The sequence below is a fragment of the Anguilla rostrata genome, chromosome 10 (genome assembly GCF_018555375.3).
Source record: "Anguilla rostrata isolate EN2019 chromosome 10, ASM1855537v3, whole genome shotgun sequence".
Lineage (NCBI taxonomy): Eukaryota > Metazoa > Chordata > Actinopteri > Anguilliformes > Anguillidae > Anguilla > Anguilla rostrata.
Window position 1 is genome coordinate 14,192,097 of NC_057942.1, and position 20,367 is coordinate 14,212,463.

A 20,367-nucleotide genomic window follows, 5' to 3' on the forward strand; every position below is an offset into this window, starting at 1 on the left:
CAATCGGGTTGTGCTTATTATAAATGCCTGTGACCAGGTGGCTGTTTCTTTTCCATTAATCACCTGGAGCATCCAGAAGATGAGGCTGTGTCAACGCAGTAAGCAAATTGACCACATTTAACATTAAACACTGAACTAACTTAAAAAGTAAAACTCGTTCATGAGTAAAATTGAATTATTTATTAAACACCATTTAAAATGCCTAAGATCTCCCCAAAAGGACACTACATGTAGATGGTGACCATTGTGCCTAATCTCCAAATCTGAAGCCTTCTTCGTCATCTCCCTGCTTACGAATCCTCTCGTTTTCTCTTTTGATGGCATTCTGTGAGCATATAACTGCAAAAAAAAGCACGTTGCTTGTTGTTGCAACTCAGAGAAGTCATAATTGTAACAGCTGTTACATTTATACAGACAGGGACATCATGTTTTTTGGTCGTCTAGCAAGGAATTCCCGCTTAAATTTAATAAACCATATTAAATATCCAAGGATAGGTAATTGCTTAAAATGATGTATGCTTTGATTTATTGTAAATAAAAATAATTTTTGTGTAATATATGTACCCCCCCAATATATGTACTTAGTTAGCTGTTATGCTTTAGCTTTATCATGACACTTTCTGAAACTACTGCGTTTTCATTCGGATTCAATGCATAGAGACTCTAATCAACAGGGAGAGGGATAGCGTTGTTGACTCCGGACCAAAAAAAAGTCGAGGGTATGTGCTAATGTTAGCTACGATTTTGCAGTGGGCTAGTGATATCACTGTCGCGGCCAGGGCCTGTGGAATCCCGGCCAGTGCCTTTCCTTGGAGAGACAAATGTTGCCCTCCTCGTGCCCGCGTGGGTTTTCCCTCCAGGTACTTCGGTTTCCTCCACACAGCCCGAAAACCTGCAGGTTGGCTTATTGAAGACTCTTAAATTGCCCGAAGGAATGAATGTGTGAGTGAATGATGTGAAAGAGTTCATGTTAAAATCAACTGAGAGTAATATTTTACTCTGCGAGTTCTAATTTAACTCCCACAAAAGTTTAGGTTCAGGAGAGAGTTAAAGGATCAACTCCAAGAAAATAGTAAGTTTAACACTGGGCAAGAGTCTGTTTGATGATCAAGCATGTACTATCAAATTGATTTGATTCTGATTCCCATGGAGTTTATTCCAAAGACTAAAATTTGCTGTGGACAAAAAAGTCACTGATGCGCCTCTTGCTATAATGTTGGAGATCACTCCATTGAAACTGAATTTCTCTGGATTCACGGACCTACTATATTGGTCTGTGTGTGTATTTGGTTTCAGTTTGTTGACTGTGCTACGTTGCATGAAAGGGGGCGGAGGTATTTCTGAACCTATTTTAAGCAAGGAGGATGAGACGTTCACAGTGATATTTGGAACCTTTGGATATTTTGAAATGGAAGCTCTTCAGGGTTCATTAAAAAAGAAAAGACAATGAACTTGCTGCCTTGCTATTGTAGTAGCCTACCGAAACCCAGCTTTAACCCGTTAATAAGTTCAAGGTTTGCCCTTTACCTTCGCCTCGGGATCAAATCCTTCCGATGAAGTGTTAGACCGGAAACGGATAACTACTTCCACATCACCCCCTTTGTAAAAAAGTTGCTCGAGTGGGGGTGTGCTGCTGTGTGCGGAAGAATGGACTAATATAAACTTTTTTAAAAATGTCAAATTAGTGTTGGACCGAGTATCTGCCAACACCAAATTTAACAACATATGTCAAGATTTTGGAAAGTCACTATAACCGATAACTGTTCTATAGTCAAATTCGTCAGCTATGCATTATAAATTAAATAGAAATGCATTTTATTTGTCTTAGTATTGGCCCAGGACGATATGTAGCCAAACGAACTGGTAAAATACGAACTGCATTTGCTATATATCTCCCAATGAAGTGCATGAGTTGAAATTAATATGCAATTAATTATATTTATTTACATTCATGGTAACATCCTGTGCGTAGCTGGAATCAAGAGAATAACAGCGATAGGTCACTAATTTTGTCGCAATACTGCTACTAGTCCTAATACTATAGCACTCTACTACTACTACTACTACTAATAATAGCAATAATAATAATAATAATAATAATGAATGAACGAACGAATGATTGAATTAACTCCTCTTCTCCTTGTTCTTATAATCACGTGAGAGCATTCTGATGTTCCCAGGAGCATTTATTACATTTAATATACAAGTAAAGGCACGGTTTTTCTGTATTTCACGAGCATAGAAAAACAACCATTGTTCAAAGGGGCCGTTATCTCCTGTATAATTATGTCCACATTAAACAATATGATCTACCTGATAAAACTGCACCCTCAGTAAAACGGCATTGGCCCGCTAATGCCAGTATGTTCGTGTGTACGTTAAAAATACGAAAGGATGTTCTTAAAAAAAATTAAATTCAATTCTAAAATCAAATTAAAAACGTTGCACAAGCCGACAACTGCATCTTAGCATTCGCCATGGGTTGAAAAGCCCCTTCGGTGTATCTGATCCGTTTGCGCTGGAAGCAACTGAATGCAACTAATGAATCTGTCATTGTGAACAGACTCATTAATATCGCCTCGTTCACTGGGCTCGGGAGACATTCCGCAAGCTGAGGGATATTACAACTGCTCTGAGTTAACTGCACTCAGATAAAATTAAGGCTACTTCTATCATTCCAACCACTTTTTACTTCAATACTTTTCATTCATATATTCAAACAGCTAAATATTTTAAGCATTCTGTGCGTTTTAATAGAGCTGTATTATGGTAGAACTTTTGCATCTAAAAGCAAAAGATTATCTACCAATAACAAAACCTGTACAAATAGTTTTTTTTTTCTTCTTTTTTATTCAACTTATAAAACAACAACTATGTGGTGTATACTGTAGTGTTCTACGTTCTATGTGTGCTGGACAATATATTATGCAAGTAGGCTATCGACCATTAGACCTCTATATTTTAATAAAATGCAACTTTGTGTCGTTTGTGAAAAATATTTTTGATGTGCAAAATATGTATAAGTCCAAGTCTTAATAAGGGGGGTCAGAACCCCCAAATCCACCCCGTAATTCGAACCCTGAACTCAAAGAATGTTTAATTTGTTGACTGAAGCTATGCATAATCTGACATTGCATTCGAAATTGAAAGCTAATTCAGTAATGGCACATGACCCCAGGTGCAATGTGCTATCATAACCAAAAACACGTTTAACCAAAATCCATGCAAAACGTCCTACATTTCCTGATAGATATGTTCTGGTAAATGTGAATAGCTATGCGAGTCATCGAGTTGATGTCATTTACAGCAAAAGGCTACAAAACACCATTGGCAAAAGTTAGACTACATGTTTCAGCCAGCTCCCATTGGCGCCTAGCATTATAAAGTTTTAAGGGATTGCTGGACTATCGACCATTGCATCCTAAATGATCATGTTTAGACAAGATAATAAAATATGTGTCTTTCCAAAGCGGTTACAGATTCAGAACTATTTTGAACTTCCCACTAATCTAATATTGAATGCAAACACTTATTCCGTGGATGTTTCCGTCAGGAGTGACATTCAGATACGCCACAAAGACGAATTACCTTAATGAACAAGACAGACTAAAGCAGGATAATGAAATACAAAACGTATGGGCAAGTAAGCAGAATATTCACGAGTCCTACCACATTTGCACGGAGAGCGAATGAATGAACTGCAATTGTGTAGAACGGTCCTTTTCTGAAGCGCATCATGCGACTCTTTCGGTGCTGCAGACGAGCATTGTGGTATCTGTATGTTTTCTCCTTGCAAGTCTGCATGTTCAGCCAACGTATGTTTTCTTGATGAATAACTACAACTCCCACAATTCAGTTCGGCGGAGGTGCTGTGATCTGCGCATGGAAACCATGGCGTTTACTTGGACTGTCTGACGCAGGGTACCCGAAAAAAATAACACCGATATAACCAGTCAGCGCTCCATATTCATAACGTTAGACCCGGATTCTGTGAAAACTGAAAATGGGGTCTCGGATCAAGTAAGAGTCATTTATTCTCGTCTTTCCTGTTCTGATGAAAAGCATGCTTTTCCCGAGAGCCAGAGGAGAGGGCACTGCAAGGCCTGGACTTGTTGCGACAGACAAGGGGCTTGTTCCCTGGATTCGAATATGTAGGCTACTTATTGATTATTATTCATGCACATTGATGAGAGCAAGATAAACAGACAGACCACTAACGTATCGGGGACGAAAGCGATGTCACACGTCTTTGTTTGGCTTATTTGTTTGTCCATCGCTTGGATCGGGATGTGTAAACATTGATCAGCACAGAGGGGTAACCTATATCTTGTCCTGTATAGCGTGTTTATGCAAAAAACATTGTGACAGCAGCAACACACTGTTTATAATATGACTGCAACCTCAACAGTGTTTTTCTTGAAAGCACCGCTTCTACAACCCTTTTGACTTGGTTAGTGGCACGACCGATACATTGTATCAAGTCCCGCTTCTAAGGAACTGGACGTGTTATGTATGACTACTAGCCAATGGGGCGTACTATCTACCAAAACAGTTACGATGATGTTTTTTGTTGGCAAAATCACTGAAACGGGCGCCCACGGCACAGAATGCACAAACACAAAATCGAACCGCTTGTGAGAGTGATTTGTCGATGTAGCATTAACCAGCTACGTAAATTGGTGTTGAAATCTGGTACATTGCATCCGATTTAGACCCAGTTTTAACCAATTTTGGACTATTTTCTCTTGCAGCATAACTCGCTCCCCCTCTTCAAAATTAAATGTAAGGTTTCGTTTTTCATATGAAAACCTTCATACATATTAGTAGGTTACATTTCACTGTATTTGGGTGTGGATTATTGTAGGCAAATTTTTGTAGCATTACAAAAAAAAAATACAAGACTCAATATATTGATTTCACAAAACAGTCAGATGCTACTACTATGAATAATGATAGTAATAATAATATGTGCTTTTATTATTATGTGCTTCCTTTATTTTGTCCTGAAACATACATTTCAGAACACTTTTCCTCTCCTAGATTTTCTTTCACATGTGTAGTGTCATTATAAATTCAGACTAAGGGTGTGAGCTGTGCTCCAAGCCCGTAGCCCTTTGGTTATTGCTGACCACTGTGCCTTAACCATGAGTTGGACCCTGGTGAGCGCTGTGTAAAATGCTGAAGTTAGCATTGGTGTCAAAGCGTCCCATGTAAGACTTAACTCCGAACCAGGACCTGGTGTCCATTTTAGGGCACTCAAATGTAAATAGCCTTGTATCAGAGTTTGTATCATACAGTCTTCATGCCTATCTCCTTCCTTTTATCTACTGTTAAACAAAAAAGTTAAGTTTACACAAATGGTTTGAGGAGACAGATTGCCCTGAGCAGGGCGCCTTAATCTGTTAAAATATTCACTAATTGTTAATGATCAAGTTAAACTTTTTAAATTTAGTAAAACAGAATTTATATTTCATAATGCGTCAGTTTGAAAATGTGCAAGAGTGGGGATCACAGACCCAGCTGTATTCATGTGTATTTAATACATTGATGAAATATCACCTGTGACCTCTGACCTTGCATTTTGCAGAGAGAGCCCAGAGTCCACTTTTGAAGTATATGTGGAAGTGACCCATCCTGGGACCAGCGGCTCAGGTAGGGGATCCTGTTCTTAACTGTTGGGTCACTTAAGTGCCCCCCCCCACACTATGTGTTGCACTTTTTTATTTCGTTTTTCTATGTGGAAGTCTCTTTCAATGAAATAACCTGTGCATGGTGCTGTAGAACTGTAGTGGCTGCCAGTTTATTTGGCATTTTGTCTGTCTGCATAAACACAGGGTCTTAATATTGTGTGATCTAATTAATAACATCTGCAGTAGCTCAAGTTTCTTGAGTGGGTAATACTTTGACAATTTTAGCTTGCTTCATTAGTTATAAAAGAACCAGCAGGTAGCCAGGCCATGTCTAACCACTAAAAGTTAGATTGCCACACAGCACTAGTCACACAGTTCATATTTCTTTGTGATCACAATAAACAGTATTGCTATCAAGTGTGTGCAGGCTGGCCATGTAAAAAATATTCGGAGAGTCCTTTCATTTATTTTATGATTCATAGGCTGCGGTTAATGGATAGCTTGCCAAAATGGGGTAGATCAGTCATATAAAAGCTATTAACTTGAGTATTCATCTGATAGAAAAGTGCACACTGTCCAAGCCTTGTCTCATTCAGTCAGTGTTGCTATTCTAGGCCCAGTCATGTTGCTTAATAAGTGTGAAGTACTGCAATTTACATATTGTGGCTACCATGGGTTTTTTAACCTTGTGATACACTCCTCTTAAAGTCTTGTCTGTTTGAATTTGGCATAATTTTCTTCACAAATAACCTTGTTCTGGAATCAGGACAGTGCTCATTACGCACCTGACCCTCATATTAAATTACAGCATGCATGCATTCTTCTGGGCCTACATTTGACACAGTTGGGTGCCACTTTCAGCTGCATTGTCATGCATTTGCTGTTGTGTTTCTTTGAGCATGGACTAAATCTTGTAATATTCTGTAAAAAAAGTTGTATTTTTTAGATACATTTTTTAACCTAATTGATAATTTATGAAAGAATGACTTAAAACATTACATAATGTTAGTGATTATAAATTAGGCCATTAGGGCATATCATCTATCAGTTCCCATTCTGATGTTTTGCTAGCTAGCTAGGTGGCAAAGTAAGGCCAGCCATTGCTGAGTTCACTTAAGCAAATTAATGTTATTTATCTCAGTAGGAATAGTTTGTTAAATGTTAATTTCTGATTCAGTAATGGCTATAATTAGCCATTATAGATGGCTGTTGAACATGGTTTCTGTAAATCTGGCAGGGATTAAAACATACATATTTAAGACAGAGTCGGAATCCTCTTTTCAACACCAGCCTTACTGTTGGGGTGGCAGTGTAGTGTACAATGGGTATAGAACTGGTGTTGTTACCTGCTGGTCACAGGTTCGGGTTCCCGAGTAGGACACTGCCGTTGTATCTTTGAGCAAGGTACTTAACCTGCATTGCTTCGGTATATATTCAGCTGTGTAAATGGATGCAGTGTAGAAGTGTAAGGCGCTCTGGATAAGAGTGTCTGCTAAATGCCTGTAATGTAACGTAATGTAATGTACTGTGGAGCCAGCATTGTACTGTGCTTTGTTTAGAAAGCACCCGGTGCCGACTGAGTGGTGCACACCAGCAAGTTTGCTGGGATTTGTCCATCAAATATAACTTGCATCCAACCACTCCTTACACTCTTCTCCTTTGGAAGGCTGTGTGATGTGCGGTTAGCTGACTGGTAACCAGCAATAGTGCACCTACGTGACTACCAGTGACACTGGACATTTCGCTTGCTCTCTGCTTGTGCAGGAACGGGCCAGTAATGTGATCAGGTTGTGCTCAAGGTTATGAACTGCTTTCATGCAGTTTTAGTAGACCAGAAGTGATTGGGTGCTTTGATTGAAATCCAGAACTACATCAGATCTGAAGTCAAATATAACTTGCTTGTGTTTTCCAGGGATTTTTTTCTGAGAGTAAATGTGGCTAAATGTAATGCTATACAAATTTAATATTTTATCAATTGGGACACATTTGGCATTGCAAGCGACTGAGCATTTAATGAAACTTGATACAAGCGGGCCTTTAAATGGGAAAAAATAGTTGAAGAGTCTGTGAAGACACATTAAAAGTGACATTTTTTAGCTGAGTGGTAAATCTAAGGCTTGTGCATACCAGTGATGTGAACAGTGAGTGAATCAGTTAGAAACATCCATCAAGAAAACATGATAGACGAGAAATAACAGGATTATTGAAGAGTAAAAATACTGGAAGCACTGAGTACACCTTCCTAGGAAATGCAAAGGGGCAAAGGGGTATTCCACTGGGCAGTTTATTTGGGTCCTCAGAACATAGTTCTAGAATATATTACGCCCTCTTAAGTTAAAAAGGGGTATTATTTTTGTTATTCCTCTATGGTTCTGTCACTAAAGTCATTTCTGGTCACAAACACAGTCTGTTATGCATGGGGTTTGATGAAAATTGACACAAGGCACAAAGTCAGAGGGCAAGGTCAAAGTGGCTACTGAATTTCCTATTTCCGGTCACTAATCCAGCCAATTATATATGGATATGGAGTAAACTTGACACAAGTGTTATCTTCCATATTCCCTGCACCATGTTGCTTTTTAGGCTACAGTGTGAAAGGTCAGGATAAGCTGAAAACATAAAAGCCGCGTTTCCACCGCAGGAACTATACCCCGGAACTAGGAACCTTTTGAGGAACTCAGTGCGTTTCCACCGCAGGAACTAGGGTCTAAATTTAGTTCTGGGGGCTTTGTTTTACCCCCCAAAACGTTCCTGCTCGGGGGGTAGTACTTTCCGAAAGTACAGGAACCTTTTGGGTGGAGCTTGCAGCGCTGAACATTTCTGATTGGTCGAGTACTCGTAGCATTTGTGTTGTATTTATTTTCCGCCATTACCCGCCATGTTTGAAAATATGCAGCGGCAAACCAATTTATTTTCATAATAACAAATCAAACTTGTATGTTATGCGGCGCAGTAGCCTACTTTTGGTTATAGCCTGTCAACGTCTTGGAATTATAACGTGTGCTCTTCTGTTCTTTTCTTGCTTTAGTATTCGTTTTATAAAATGCTAAGCATTCGTGCTGGGACAGCATATTACGTACTAAAACATTCAAACGGATTAATTCGGTTGCTGAATATTTTCTTCCGGATTTTCTTTGTTAGCCCGTTGTAATTGACTCAAAACGTTTGATACAGTTATGTGAGGTATGCGGTAGTTCTGCATAATTAACATTGGTGATACAGTACAAGCAAACTGGAAATCACCTTCCGCACTTTTTATCCGGGTAAAATAACAGGTTAATTCTAGTAATCTTCCCTTTAGCTTTTTCAGACTGCCGTAATTTTACTCAATTTTACTGCCATTTTTCAATTCCACGAAAAGACCAGGAAGACTATGGACTCATTTATGGTGCATGGTTCGCATCTGGAGGGCACACTTCGCTGCTCGGCTAGCAGTAACTTCGAAGGAAAGCAAACGGTGGCTGTACCACTACTAATTTACATTTTCACGCAAGTCCGAGTTTTCGTTCTATTCTTGTCATTTTGCGATTAGCCTATGTGGAATTGACGACGAGAAAGTATTAAAACAGCAAATTGTTTACAACGTGTGCATGTTTTCTGCTGTTAATGAATGTGTTTGAGAGGATATATGAAAATCAATAAATACAAAAGTAACCATATATAGTCATTGTTGGTAACCCGTTGTATATAAGTGGAATAAACCCCTCCGGGCTGTCCCGGTTATTAGAAAATAATGCAGGCTACTTCGGTGGTAGTATGGAGTTACAGAAGAAATCATATGACAGATGGACCGACGACAACGTCAGTGGGCTAATTTGCCTAATCTTCGCGGTACTTTAGACCCCGGTGGAAACGCAGACAACCATTGGCTGAAGGAACCTTTTAGTTCCTGGTAACGTTAGTTCCTGGGACTGAAAGTTCCGGGTAATTTTGGTGGAAACGCGGCTAAAGGTTTAAAAGTGGAAGACCATAGAGTCTCTTCACAGGGTAACAGTCATGGACTCACTGTTCACCGAAACCTTATCAGTGTTTGGTCAAAGGTCAAGGTAATTGTTTTTGTTCTTCTGCCTTTCACTTCAAAGGACGCAGTACTTGGCAGTGATATGCCAGTTTAATTAAGAGGCTTTGTCCTCTGTTAACCTTTCACAACAGAGACTGATGGCAAATTGCAGGCGTACCAGTAGTACCAGTCATCTTACACTAGACACAGACAGCTTTCACCTTTATAAGTGGTCTGGACATTTGTGCATGGATGACAATGTTTCTGTTCATTTGTGTATGCTAGCTACATGCAATGTTTTGAATTCAAATTTTCTTATTGGTTAACAGCTAAAATCTTCAATCATTACATTTTCAATGCCTGCAAAGTTTATTAACATAATTTTGAGTAATATAATATACTGCATCGCTTCAGATGTATGAAACATCCTAATGTTTAACAGGCTGTTGGCATTGCTCTATCCATTGCACTCTGAAAAAGCAGCTATGCGTAATGTTAAAATATTATTATTTTCTATCTTTAATAGTCACATGACAATATATTTATATATTTATCTATTGTTCGTTCTTTCTTACTTTCTTTCAAATAAAAACCAAATACGATTTTTGAAATCATCATCATTTGCAAATATACAACAAAAAAAAGTGTATTGGAAACTGGGTGTACATTACACCAAAATGTCCATCTGTAATTAGTGAGATGAATTGACCATGTGAAACTTTCAATATACTTTGATCAGTCTTCAGTAAACTAAAAGACTTATGATGTCTGGGCTCTCAAGATGATGCCTATAAGCATAGCTTAACATACTGAACTGGGGTATGGCCTAATGGTTAAGGATCTGGCCTTTGATGCAGAGGTTTGTCAGTTTGAGTCCCATGAGCTAACAGTGGAATCAGGATGGTGTTTATGTCAGTAAAACCATTTTGAGGTTGACTAATGATGAGATGAATCACACTTTATTGATCCTACCCATGGAAATTTAAGAGTCAAACTTGATCCCACAGTCAGAGTCCCATACATTGCTGACAGAAGATGATTTCTGATGGCCTTCAGCCATAAACATGTCAAAAGTTGTGATATATCAAAAATGGGGTATGCAGTAAATAGAATTGTCCAGATGCAATTGGTCTGATGAATTTACAATGTTAAAATTTCAATGTAGTTTTATGTGTATTCATCAAATTAAAGACTCGTGTTGTGTAGACTCTTAAGATGGTGTCTGTAAAGTCATGTTCAAATTGTCTGATATAAGAGACTAATCAAGATATTATATTCTTTCAGAGGCTTTTAACAGCTTGGACTGTCATCACACTCTACACATTACAACCGCCTCCACATTTCAACACAATAAACTGGGGAGTGGCCAAGTAGATAAGGGTCAGACCTTTGCAACACAAGGTTCTTCGTTCAAATCTCAAAGCTGTCATCTCCAAAACGTGAACAGTCCACTCACAAGACGCTGTTAGTGGGATGATTTTTATGAGCCCACACATGTGAATTCAATTGTCACACTAAATATGGTCTCACGGTAAAATTGCTGGGGAAAAAGCTGATTGTTTATGTCCATGATTCATAAACATGTCGAAAATTCATGACCTAACACAAAATTAGCCATAGCTTGCCATCTGTCCAGTCCTCACAAAACCATAGCTCATTTATCTGTCTATCTTGTCTGAGTTCCATACTCTTTCTCTGTCTATTTTTGTAATGTGTGCTTGGAATCCCATAATTGCTGCTTGCAGCTATATTGACATTTACTTTTACAGTCCACCATTTACATTGACAGAATATCAAAAAAGCTTCGCTCACTTAGTAGCTGATTTGTAATTCATATACGGCAATGTGTGAAAGCAGGTAAAGCAGTGCATCCAGAGAGTCTAGGTAGTTATAGAGATTGTCTGCTTGTGTTCCAACATATGCACTGTTTGGTGCTACCTGCATTTTGCTTGTTACTTTTTAGATTGTGGGTGCTTACTTTTGATGTGATGGAACATATGTCCAGTGCTGCCTATGAATATAATATTTCTGCATTCTTCAAGTAAACAAGTCAAATTATTGAATAAATATAGGCAAAAATGAATGAAGTAGACCAAAGCAGTACAATTTATTATTCTCTGCCATTTGTCATGCCATCAGGAACAGATGAACAATGCAAGGGGACAGCTAAGGATCTTGGAACAAACATTGTCTGTAGTGTTTCCTAAATAGTGAAACGGTCCAAAAGCCTTTTAGGAGTGAAATGAAGACCAGACTATAAGCTGTGATGCTTCTCTTTCCTGTCAGAGAAGTGAACCTCCTCAGCTGGATGGATGAGACTCCATAGTTAGGGATTTGATCTCCCTTTTCTCTTCATGGCATACTGTGCTGCATGTCAACAGGGGTGCCAGGTTGGATGAAGTAGATGGGATAACCCACAACTGCACATCCTCTTTGCTGGGATACAAGATCCTGCTAGGCCCAGATTTGTGAAGAATTTGTGAGAACAAAGTGACCAATGGGGAATGGAGAGCTCCCCAGAGAAGCACACACTTCTTGCGTTGCACTTGTTCGACCTTGGTGGATTCCTCCTTCTCACATGGCTTCTTATTGTAAAGCTGAACGTTGAATGAGAATAGCCGAGGAGAAGCAGGCTTTCCAGAACCTCGGTTGGGAGGGACAGACAGTTGGCCTGCAGTGGAGGAACACAGGGTGTGGGCAGGCCTGTCTGGAGAGATAAGAGCCTGGAAGTAAGTCGGGGGCGCTGAGGTTGACAGCATGGTATCCCTAGGTACGAGAGCTTTGGGGTGGATGCAGGGTGCAGTGTGTAGCCAGTAGAGTGAAGCAAAAGTTTGGTTGCAGAGGGAGTTGGTTTGGAGGGAGACATTAGCAGTTACCCAGCATAATCTTTGGATGAGCTATAGCTGTTGGAATGCCTTGCCTGGGATGACTAGACATTATACAGGGACCGTTGAGGCTAGGCCAGTAACTATGTGAGTTGATATTGTGGGTTCTGAGGAATTGGTAAATAAATCCGGCATGTCTTGACTCGGTGAGGCTGAGCTTGTGTGTGCATAGGGGAACACCCTTGAGGAGAGTTTGTTAAAGCATGTCATGATTCATGAGGAAACTGAAATATCAAGGGCAGGGGAAGAGAAAACAATCTGAAGCTATCACTTTATATGAGTGGATATGAAAGGGCTCCAGTAGGGTTAGAATATCAGTGGACCAAGGACTGAGCTGTGTGGTACTCCTATTGGATCAGTTGGAACAGTAGCTCTGGTTAGATGCAACTTATTTATTTCTGATATACTGCACATAATTGTTTGGGAATGATCGGCCAGAGTTCTAACTGGTAATGTGAGTTTGAGACTTTGTCAGTCAAAATTTAGATATGATGCAAATCACTGACATTAAAAAAGACTGCAGTCTAAAGCTAAGCACAATAAATAATAAAATTACCTAGCAACTGGCAACACATGATGGCTTCACCTTGGTTGATTTATGGGAAATATCTGTAGAGCTTCATATTCTGAGTTGTGTTTTTATTTAGCATTCTGAATATTCCAAGCAGAAATATGTGTTTGAGATTGTGGAGACAAAATGAACAAAAAATATTACGTATTATGGTAAAAATGAAGCACGACAGTTTTTGGCTGTGTTCATAACTTGTTTGATGATGATGCATTTTGCAGAAATATGTACACAAAAAACAAAAACAATATTTAATTTAATTAAATTTTTTTCAGATACCCTTATTAATAGCTTGGGGTTGTGACCATTATTCTCCCACATTGCTCACCTCTGATTATAGCATGTTGCTGTTTTTGTACAGAATGGATGCTTTTCATAGCAGCAACAGGATGAATCATCTTGTTATCAAAGCTTGAGTGATGCACCTGTGTTTTTTTTGTACTAGCTTCCTCTCAACCCTGCGTTGTGTCGCGATGCATTAAAGCAGATGGACGTTCTCAGTGGCTTCTTTGGATGCAGCGCCTCTTTCCAAGACTCAGATGCTGAGCCCAGAACTTTTCTCTGGCTCCTGTGCCGTATCCTCCACCCCACCCTACGCGAGGCTCGATGGAGCACCCACCGCTGAAACTTCACCTCGGGGGTTCCTGAGAATGTTGCGGTTGGTCATGGGAGAAGCGGCCTACTGACACCCAGTGCTGAGAGCGAGCGAGCGTGTGAGAGACGCTGTGGCTTTGGCTGGCAGCCCCGCTCGCGTAGCGGGAGGAACGCGTGTTTACCGTATCGCTTTACCGACAGCTGCACTATTGTCATTCTTGGAAGAGTTTGGAGGCTGGCGTTAACCTCTGAGCGGTGGTCTAGGTGAACGGCGGCACGACACGGGGGGGCGGAGTGAGAAAGAGAGAGGGAGCGAGGCAGGTTATTTTTAGCAAGGTTGGCTTTACACGGCAGTATTTTTAACCTGACTCCTGACTCTGGGGCTCTGTGCTGAAGTTATTAAACTGCAGGATGTCCAGGGATCCAAGTGTGGCTCGTATAATGATGCAGATTTGAACTGACTCGCTGCTTTATTTTAAATAATATTTATTTTCAAGACCATCATTCTCAACAAACTTGTTTACGTGCAGAATGTGAAGAATACTTGAGAATTCTGAGCATGTAAAATTCTTAATACATATTACAAGTTAGTAGCTTGCTTGTGCCAGGGTTCAGCTGATATTTAAATTCACTGTACTCCGGTCCTTAGGGGTTAAATGCATGCCTCACATACACAATGTCACTATTTGATTTTCATATTTACTGTAACAATTTGCTATACAGTTGCATCTTATCCTAATACTAAATGCAATTAATCTCATGTGAAGTATTCTTTCCATTGGTGTTATTCTTGTTGAACTAATCACTGGTTATTGCACTGGTTTGTATCAATCAGCCATAAAAATTGCTTGCAGGTAGTTGTACTTGGCCTGTGCATTAGGCCTGACAATTATGGGCTGTGCAAACGTTTTTATTTATTACTTTAACCACATTTTGACTTGCATGTTTCCACATTTAAGTCTGCATTGTAACTGCATACCTAGTGAGCGTCAGCCTGTTTAATCTGGTCTTGTTTCCTGTGAAGTGGGCCAACTTCAAACATGTTGCCCTTGCTGTGGGCAACTAAATCAGCATGATTCCAAAATGACAAATGACAAAAGCAAAGTTTTTTATTTATAGTTTGAATTCTTAGTGCAACGTTTTCACACTGTTCTTATACATAATTTAGCTGTGCTCACTATGCAAACAGTGAACGTTGTTTTCTTTCTATCCTGTAGCCTTCTGAATCTGATCAAAGTCAACAATTAAATTCCAATTAAGAGGTCTGGAGTGTAACACATCACTGGGAGTTTAAGATTTCATTATTTTAAAGTGGCCTAAAGAAAGATTCTTTGCGGTCTGTGTTACTCTATTATGCATTCAATTTGTGCAAAGATAAACCAGATTAACATCTTTCAAAACATTTATTTGAATCAAGTGTTCGTTGACATTACATGCAGTTTACAGACACCAAAGGAAATATTGTTATTTTTTTTGCTGTGACATTCATCAGTTTGGGAGGGTGCAGAAGCCTTGCGTTCTCTTCCAAAATGTCTGTTGCCGGATGCCACTTCATTTCTCTCCGCAGTCCACCAGCTGAGTCCTGCAGTCATTGATCAGAGTTCATTGAGTAGAGTTCACTGAGTAGAGTTCATTGAGCAGAGTTAATTTACTGCTTGGAGCAGGCAGACTGCGAGTGAAGAGATGAGTGACACCTGCAAGACGGGATGGAAGCAATCTTATCGACCAATAGCCTTCTTTCCTAGGTGATGATGCAGTAAAGTAGGCACTGCCCTGTTTAGCTGCTGGCAACAGACAGTAATGGCGTGGTCAGGGTTCAATACCGCAGTAGTAAGAATGCTAATAGATTGTCCGACCGAATATTGCTCAGAATCACTGTATTCATAAAGCTGTTATGCTTATGGTGTCATAAATTGTTTATATGGTCAGGTAATATTTATAACTCTTGGATATTCTGACTCATAGCACCATTTTAGTTTGTTTTCAAGTGTGGCTAATGGTGTAAACTATGACTATTGATGTATTTGGTAGTCACAGAATAATGACTAATGACTACTCATGGAATAACAGCTTTTGGGACATGGTCAAAGGGGTAGTGTTTTACTGCGTGTGGAATGCGTGTGCATTATTCTCTGGCCCGGGACTGGCGATTTTTTTCTCTCCTCGTCAATTATCAGACTGGTGACCCTTTTCCTCTCATTGTGCATCCTCTGTGTCCCCCTCTGGAGAAACCTCCCACCCCCCCCCGCCTTCCTCAGTCCAAGTGCCAGTCTCAGAACCAGTCCCAGTCCATCCATTAGTCAGTGTAAATGAGACTTGGGCACAAATGTAGTCTGACCGAAATACGATTTATGTTTAACTTGAGTGTCCTTGATTTAAGATTTTTATCATTTTTCTTATTCACTTTTTTCACATTCTTTCTGAATTACAATTCCCTGTCTAACTCAAAATGTTGTATAAAAAGTTAGGGGGGCAGAATAAGTCAAACAATTCAATGCAATAATGCATATTGTGCTTAGATTAAATGTAAATCTTTGGCTGCAATTAGAAGATGATCCATCTGCCTGTCTCTTATTAGCTGGACACTGCAGTACAAGAGTCAGAACTTGCAAGTTAATGACACCGTGTGTTTCTGAGTCATCAGCAGAGCCCCCTGAAAAGGTTTACCATTTCAGACACGACTTGATTTATTTATTTTTTTTACTTGTATGCTTGATTAGTCCGAAAAGGGGAATGTGGTTAAAATAAGCAAAACGGTGAATAACTCGCATGTTTACGTCTTGAGAAATTGGATGGTGGGGTTGGCCTTTTGGGGCAGCCTGTCCAGTCCCCCTCTGAGGAGTGAATCGCGGGACGAAGGCTGCCGGTTGGACGGCGTTCCCTCCGATCCCGCCCGGTTTTTTTCGTTGCCGTGCGGTGGGAATTCGTCCTTCGTCCTTCGTCCATTCGTCCTGGGAGGAGCGACGACTGGGACAAACGGAACAAAACAACAAAAAAAAAACGCGGTGCATTATTTCCCTCACCCTTTCCTTCCTTTCTCTCTTTCTCTTTGGCCCTTCATCCCTCTCTTGTGAGAGTGTAAGCCTCACCAAACATCTGCTGGGTGGATTACCTTAAGGAAGATGTGGATTGTGTTCTGGCCTGAAGAGGCTTCGCTGTAAGGTTGGCCACCAGTTCCCCCGTCCCTCTCTATTGCTCCGAAACGCGCTGTCGCTCTGAAAGGGGGGATAAATCTTTGTTAACGGGGAAACTATTAACTCAGGGGGAGTTAATCAGAGTCATTGGGAAGGCGACGCCATTTACATCTGAATTGGCCGGGACTATATATTAGACTCCTTTATCTGATTCTCTCGGAGCTGGAAGCTGGGGATTTAGTACTTCCTGCTTTGATACAGCAGTCAGCGGGGAGAATAGCCATTGCAGGAAATTATCATAAAAATCAATTAAAGAAATGGATTAATTTGTCATTTCTCCATTTTTTAATGTGTTTTTTTTTTTTGTCGGAACACATTTGAACAATATAAAGTATATAGCACTCTGGCGTAACAAAGGTATTGTTTGATCTTTAAAACAACTCTGGAGGCATTGGAAGTGCACGTACTCGTGCTGTTAGTCTGCGAGCTTTTTAAATGTGCTAGGCCGCCATGCCGTGCCAGTCAGCTGTGGAATGAGCTCCCGTCCTCGTGTTCTGATTGGCTGGTTTCGCTGGCCCGGCGGTGGGGCGCTGAGTGAGTTTCCTCCTCACGTCTCTGGAACGCTGCGCGTTTGTCAGTGGCGCTCGGGGCACGGGGAGTGACAGCCGCATTTCAGGCTGGATTCGGAAGGCTGCGAAACAACACTTTCAGTCCCTCTGTCACCCCCCCCCCCCCACACCCCCCAACCCAACCCCCACGGGAGCGCTGACCTGCGCTGAGACACCTTACCCCGCAGAAGTGGAGCAGCCACTAATTAAGCACCATACATCTTATTCAGGCTTCAACACCGCAGGAGCAGGGGCGAGCGAGCGTGTGTGTGTGTGTGTGTGTGTGTGTGTGTGTGTGTGTGTGTGTGTGTGGGTGTGTGTGTGTGTGCGTGTGTGTGTGTGTGTGTGTGTGTGTGTGTGTGGTGTGTGGTGTGTGTGTGTGTGTGTGTGTGTGTGTGTGGGCCTAAGTGGGTGTGTGTGTGTGTGTGTGTGTGTGTGTGTGTGTAGTGGTGTGTGCGTGTGTGTGCTAAGTGGGTGTGTGCGTGTGTTGTTGTGGTGTGTTGGGGGTGGTGTTGTGTGTGTAGTGGTGTGTGCGATAATGTGGTTTTTGCATAATGGGTGGTTTGGGTTTTTCGTGGGCAAGTGGTGTGTGCGTCGCTGCTGTGCTAGTGGTGTGTGGTGTGTGTGTGTGTGTGTGTGTGCATAAGTGGGTGTGTGTGTGTGTGCATAAGTGGGTGTGTGTGTGTGCACGCGCGCGTGCGTAAGTGGGTGTGTGCGTGTGCGCGCATTTGCTTGTGCGTGTGTCTGAGGGAGAGAGAGGTTTTGTGTATGTGGCTGTGTGCATAATTGAGTTTTTAACAATATGGGTGTGTTTACTGAGCACTTGTGTGCGTCTGCTGTGTGCATAGGTTTGTGTGGGTTTGTGTGTGTGTGTGTTGCGTGTATGCGTGAGAGTTTTTGTAAATGTGTATTATGCCTATAAAGTTTAGAATGTGTAAATGTCTCTCGTATCATAGCATATATTTGTTTTAGGGTGTAATTGTGTGTGTTGTGATATGTTTGTGTGTGTGTGTGTGTCGTGACGTGTGTGTATGTGTGCATATGTGTGTGAATGTGTGTGTGTGTGTGTGTGTGCGTGCACGTGTGTGTATGTGTATGTGTGCATATGTGTGTGCATGTGTGTGTGTGTGCGCACACACGCGTCTGTGTGTGTGAACACATACACGCTGTAATGGATTGTTTGTTAAGGTGTTATCCAGCTTTCCTACGGATTATCGTGTTGTAATAGTGTGATTCTCAAGATGTCTGGATTCACTTTGTGGAATCTGCTGTTACTCACTATTAAGTCCAGTGCCTCACAGAAAATGTTCTTTCACTCATTAGCTAAGTTTTTCCAGTTATTGTTGACATAATTTTATGGTATTAGAAAACCACATGAACAACCTGTAACTCTAATTCATTATGAAAAAAATGTTTTAAACCTCTTCTGCAATGGGAGCTGTCCATTTTGTAATACAACTCCCCCCCCCACCACCCCCTCCATTACACCTCCCCCACAATTTCCCCTAGCCTGGATTAGCCCTGCCTGTTTAGTTTGCAGAGCCAGGTCACTTCAGCTGGAAGACTGTGCTTATTTGTTCTTGATCACTTTATTGAGCAGAAAGAGAGAGAGAAAGAAAGGGGAGAGAGAAGGAGAAAGTAAATCTGATGTGGAAATGTAGACTTAGTGGGATTTACTAGTTTGGAGAGAAAAAAAGAGGCCTTTTCACTGGTTTTGTTGGTTTATCCCCTAAACCCCCGTTTCACCCCCCCCCCTCCCCCACCCCCACCTAAAAGCTTTTGACATCTTCATCTCGCTCACAGTGGGCTGGCTTTGTTTGCTCTCGTCAGAAAGGCCGGTAGGGTTTTGCCCCTGGAGCTCAGTGGCACAAGCGCAGAACTCTGCCATGCCAAGAGGGCTTTCTCCCCCCCACCCATCCCACCCCCCCTTTTTTTTTTTTTTTTTTAGATAACCACAATATGGTCATTGTGCAGCGGTGAATGATTGTGACCACTCTGGCAGTGCCACCCGCCTCTCTCCGGCTTTGACTGAGAACCAGCTCCTTTCTCCGGCGTGAAAGGGGTCTAATCCATGTAAATATGGGCCTCTGAAGACGGCTTTGCCGCGGAGGGGGGAAGGAGAGAGTGCGGAGTGCGAGGGGAGGGGTCAGCAATTTAACCTTTGACCCGACAAATAAGAAGCATGAAAGTTCCAGAATTACTTCACAAAGAGTGGCCCCGGCGACTGATTGGGCCCTTCTTTTGTGCTGCGGTTGTAAGGGGCTGAGTGACAGATGCTGCGCTGCGAGTGGGGCGCGCAGGATTAGAGGGTTCACTGTTTTAATACTGTACTCAGGAGAAAGGAGAAGTAGCGTGCCTGGTTTCCCCTTTTTCTTTTCTGTTTTCTTTTTTTTTTTTCGTCCGGCTTTAGTCGCGTCCATTCTTTCTCCCCCTGAAGAATTTTCAGGCCTTCCCCCAAACGATGTAAAAGAACCCGCTACCAGGAGAGTACCGTCCGCGCACGCTTGGCGATTCAACTTTTAACTGTTCAGAAACAGTTTTTGTTACGGTAGCCGCGCAGCGTGTTTTAAGGCGTCCCGCGGGTTTGCGGTTGAGCCTCTCGTGCGACTCGCCGGCTCGTACCCGACAGACTCCGCGCTTAAACCGCGCCGCCTGTCTTTAGCCGCCGCGTAGCGGAGCGCACGGGGCCTTTCCGCGTTTCGTCAGGCTGTGAGGGGAAGGGGAGAACGGGTCGGGGGGGGTAGATCCGGGGCTTCCCGCGCCGCAGTCGACAGAACGGAACCCGATTTGCTCTCCAGGCGCCCGGCGCGAGCGCCGCGTCAGGACGGCCGGATTCCCGGCGTCTGATCCGGCGCGGGAGCGATCTGTGTCACTCAATCTGCCGTCGAGTGGGGGGCGGGGGCTCAAATGGGCTTCGCTGTAAAAGTGTCGCGGAGGTGCACGGAAGC

At 41.8% G+C, this 20,367-nt stretch overlaps 1 protein-coding gene across 6 annotated transcripts in view; it reads left to right on the forward strand.

Moving 5' to 3' along the window:
• The first annotated feature begins 3,862 nt into the window (after positions 1–3,862).
• The window catches only part of LOC135265082 (DENN domain-containing protein 1A-like), a 140,423-nt gene continuing 123,918 nt past the window's right edge, over positions 3,863–20,367 (forward strand). For all 6 annotated transcript variants that reach the window (XR_010332844.1, XM_064354324.1, XM_064354327.1 and 3 more), the window contains exons 1-2: positions 3,863–4,020; positions 5,588–5,652. Coding sequence is in view for 5 of the 6 variants with exons in the window: in XM_064354324.1 (XP_064210394.1) it covers positions 4,004–4,020; positions 5,588–5,652 (82 nt within the window). In the remaining variant the exon portion in view is untranslated. The remainder of the gene's footprint in view (positions 4,021–5,587; positions 5,653–20,367) is intronic.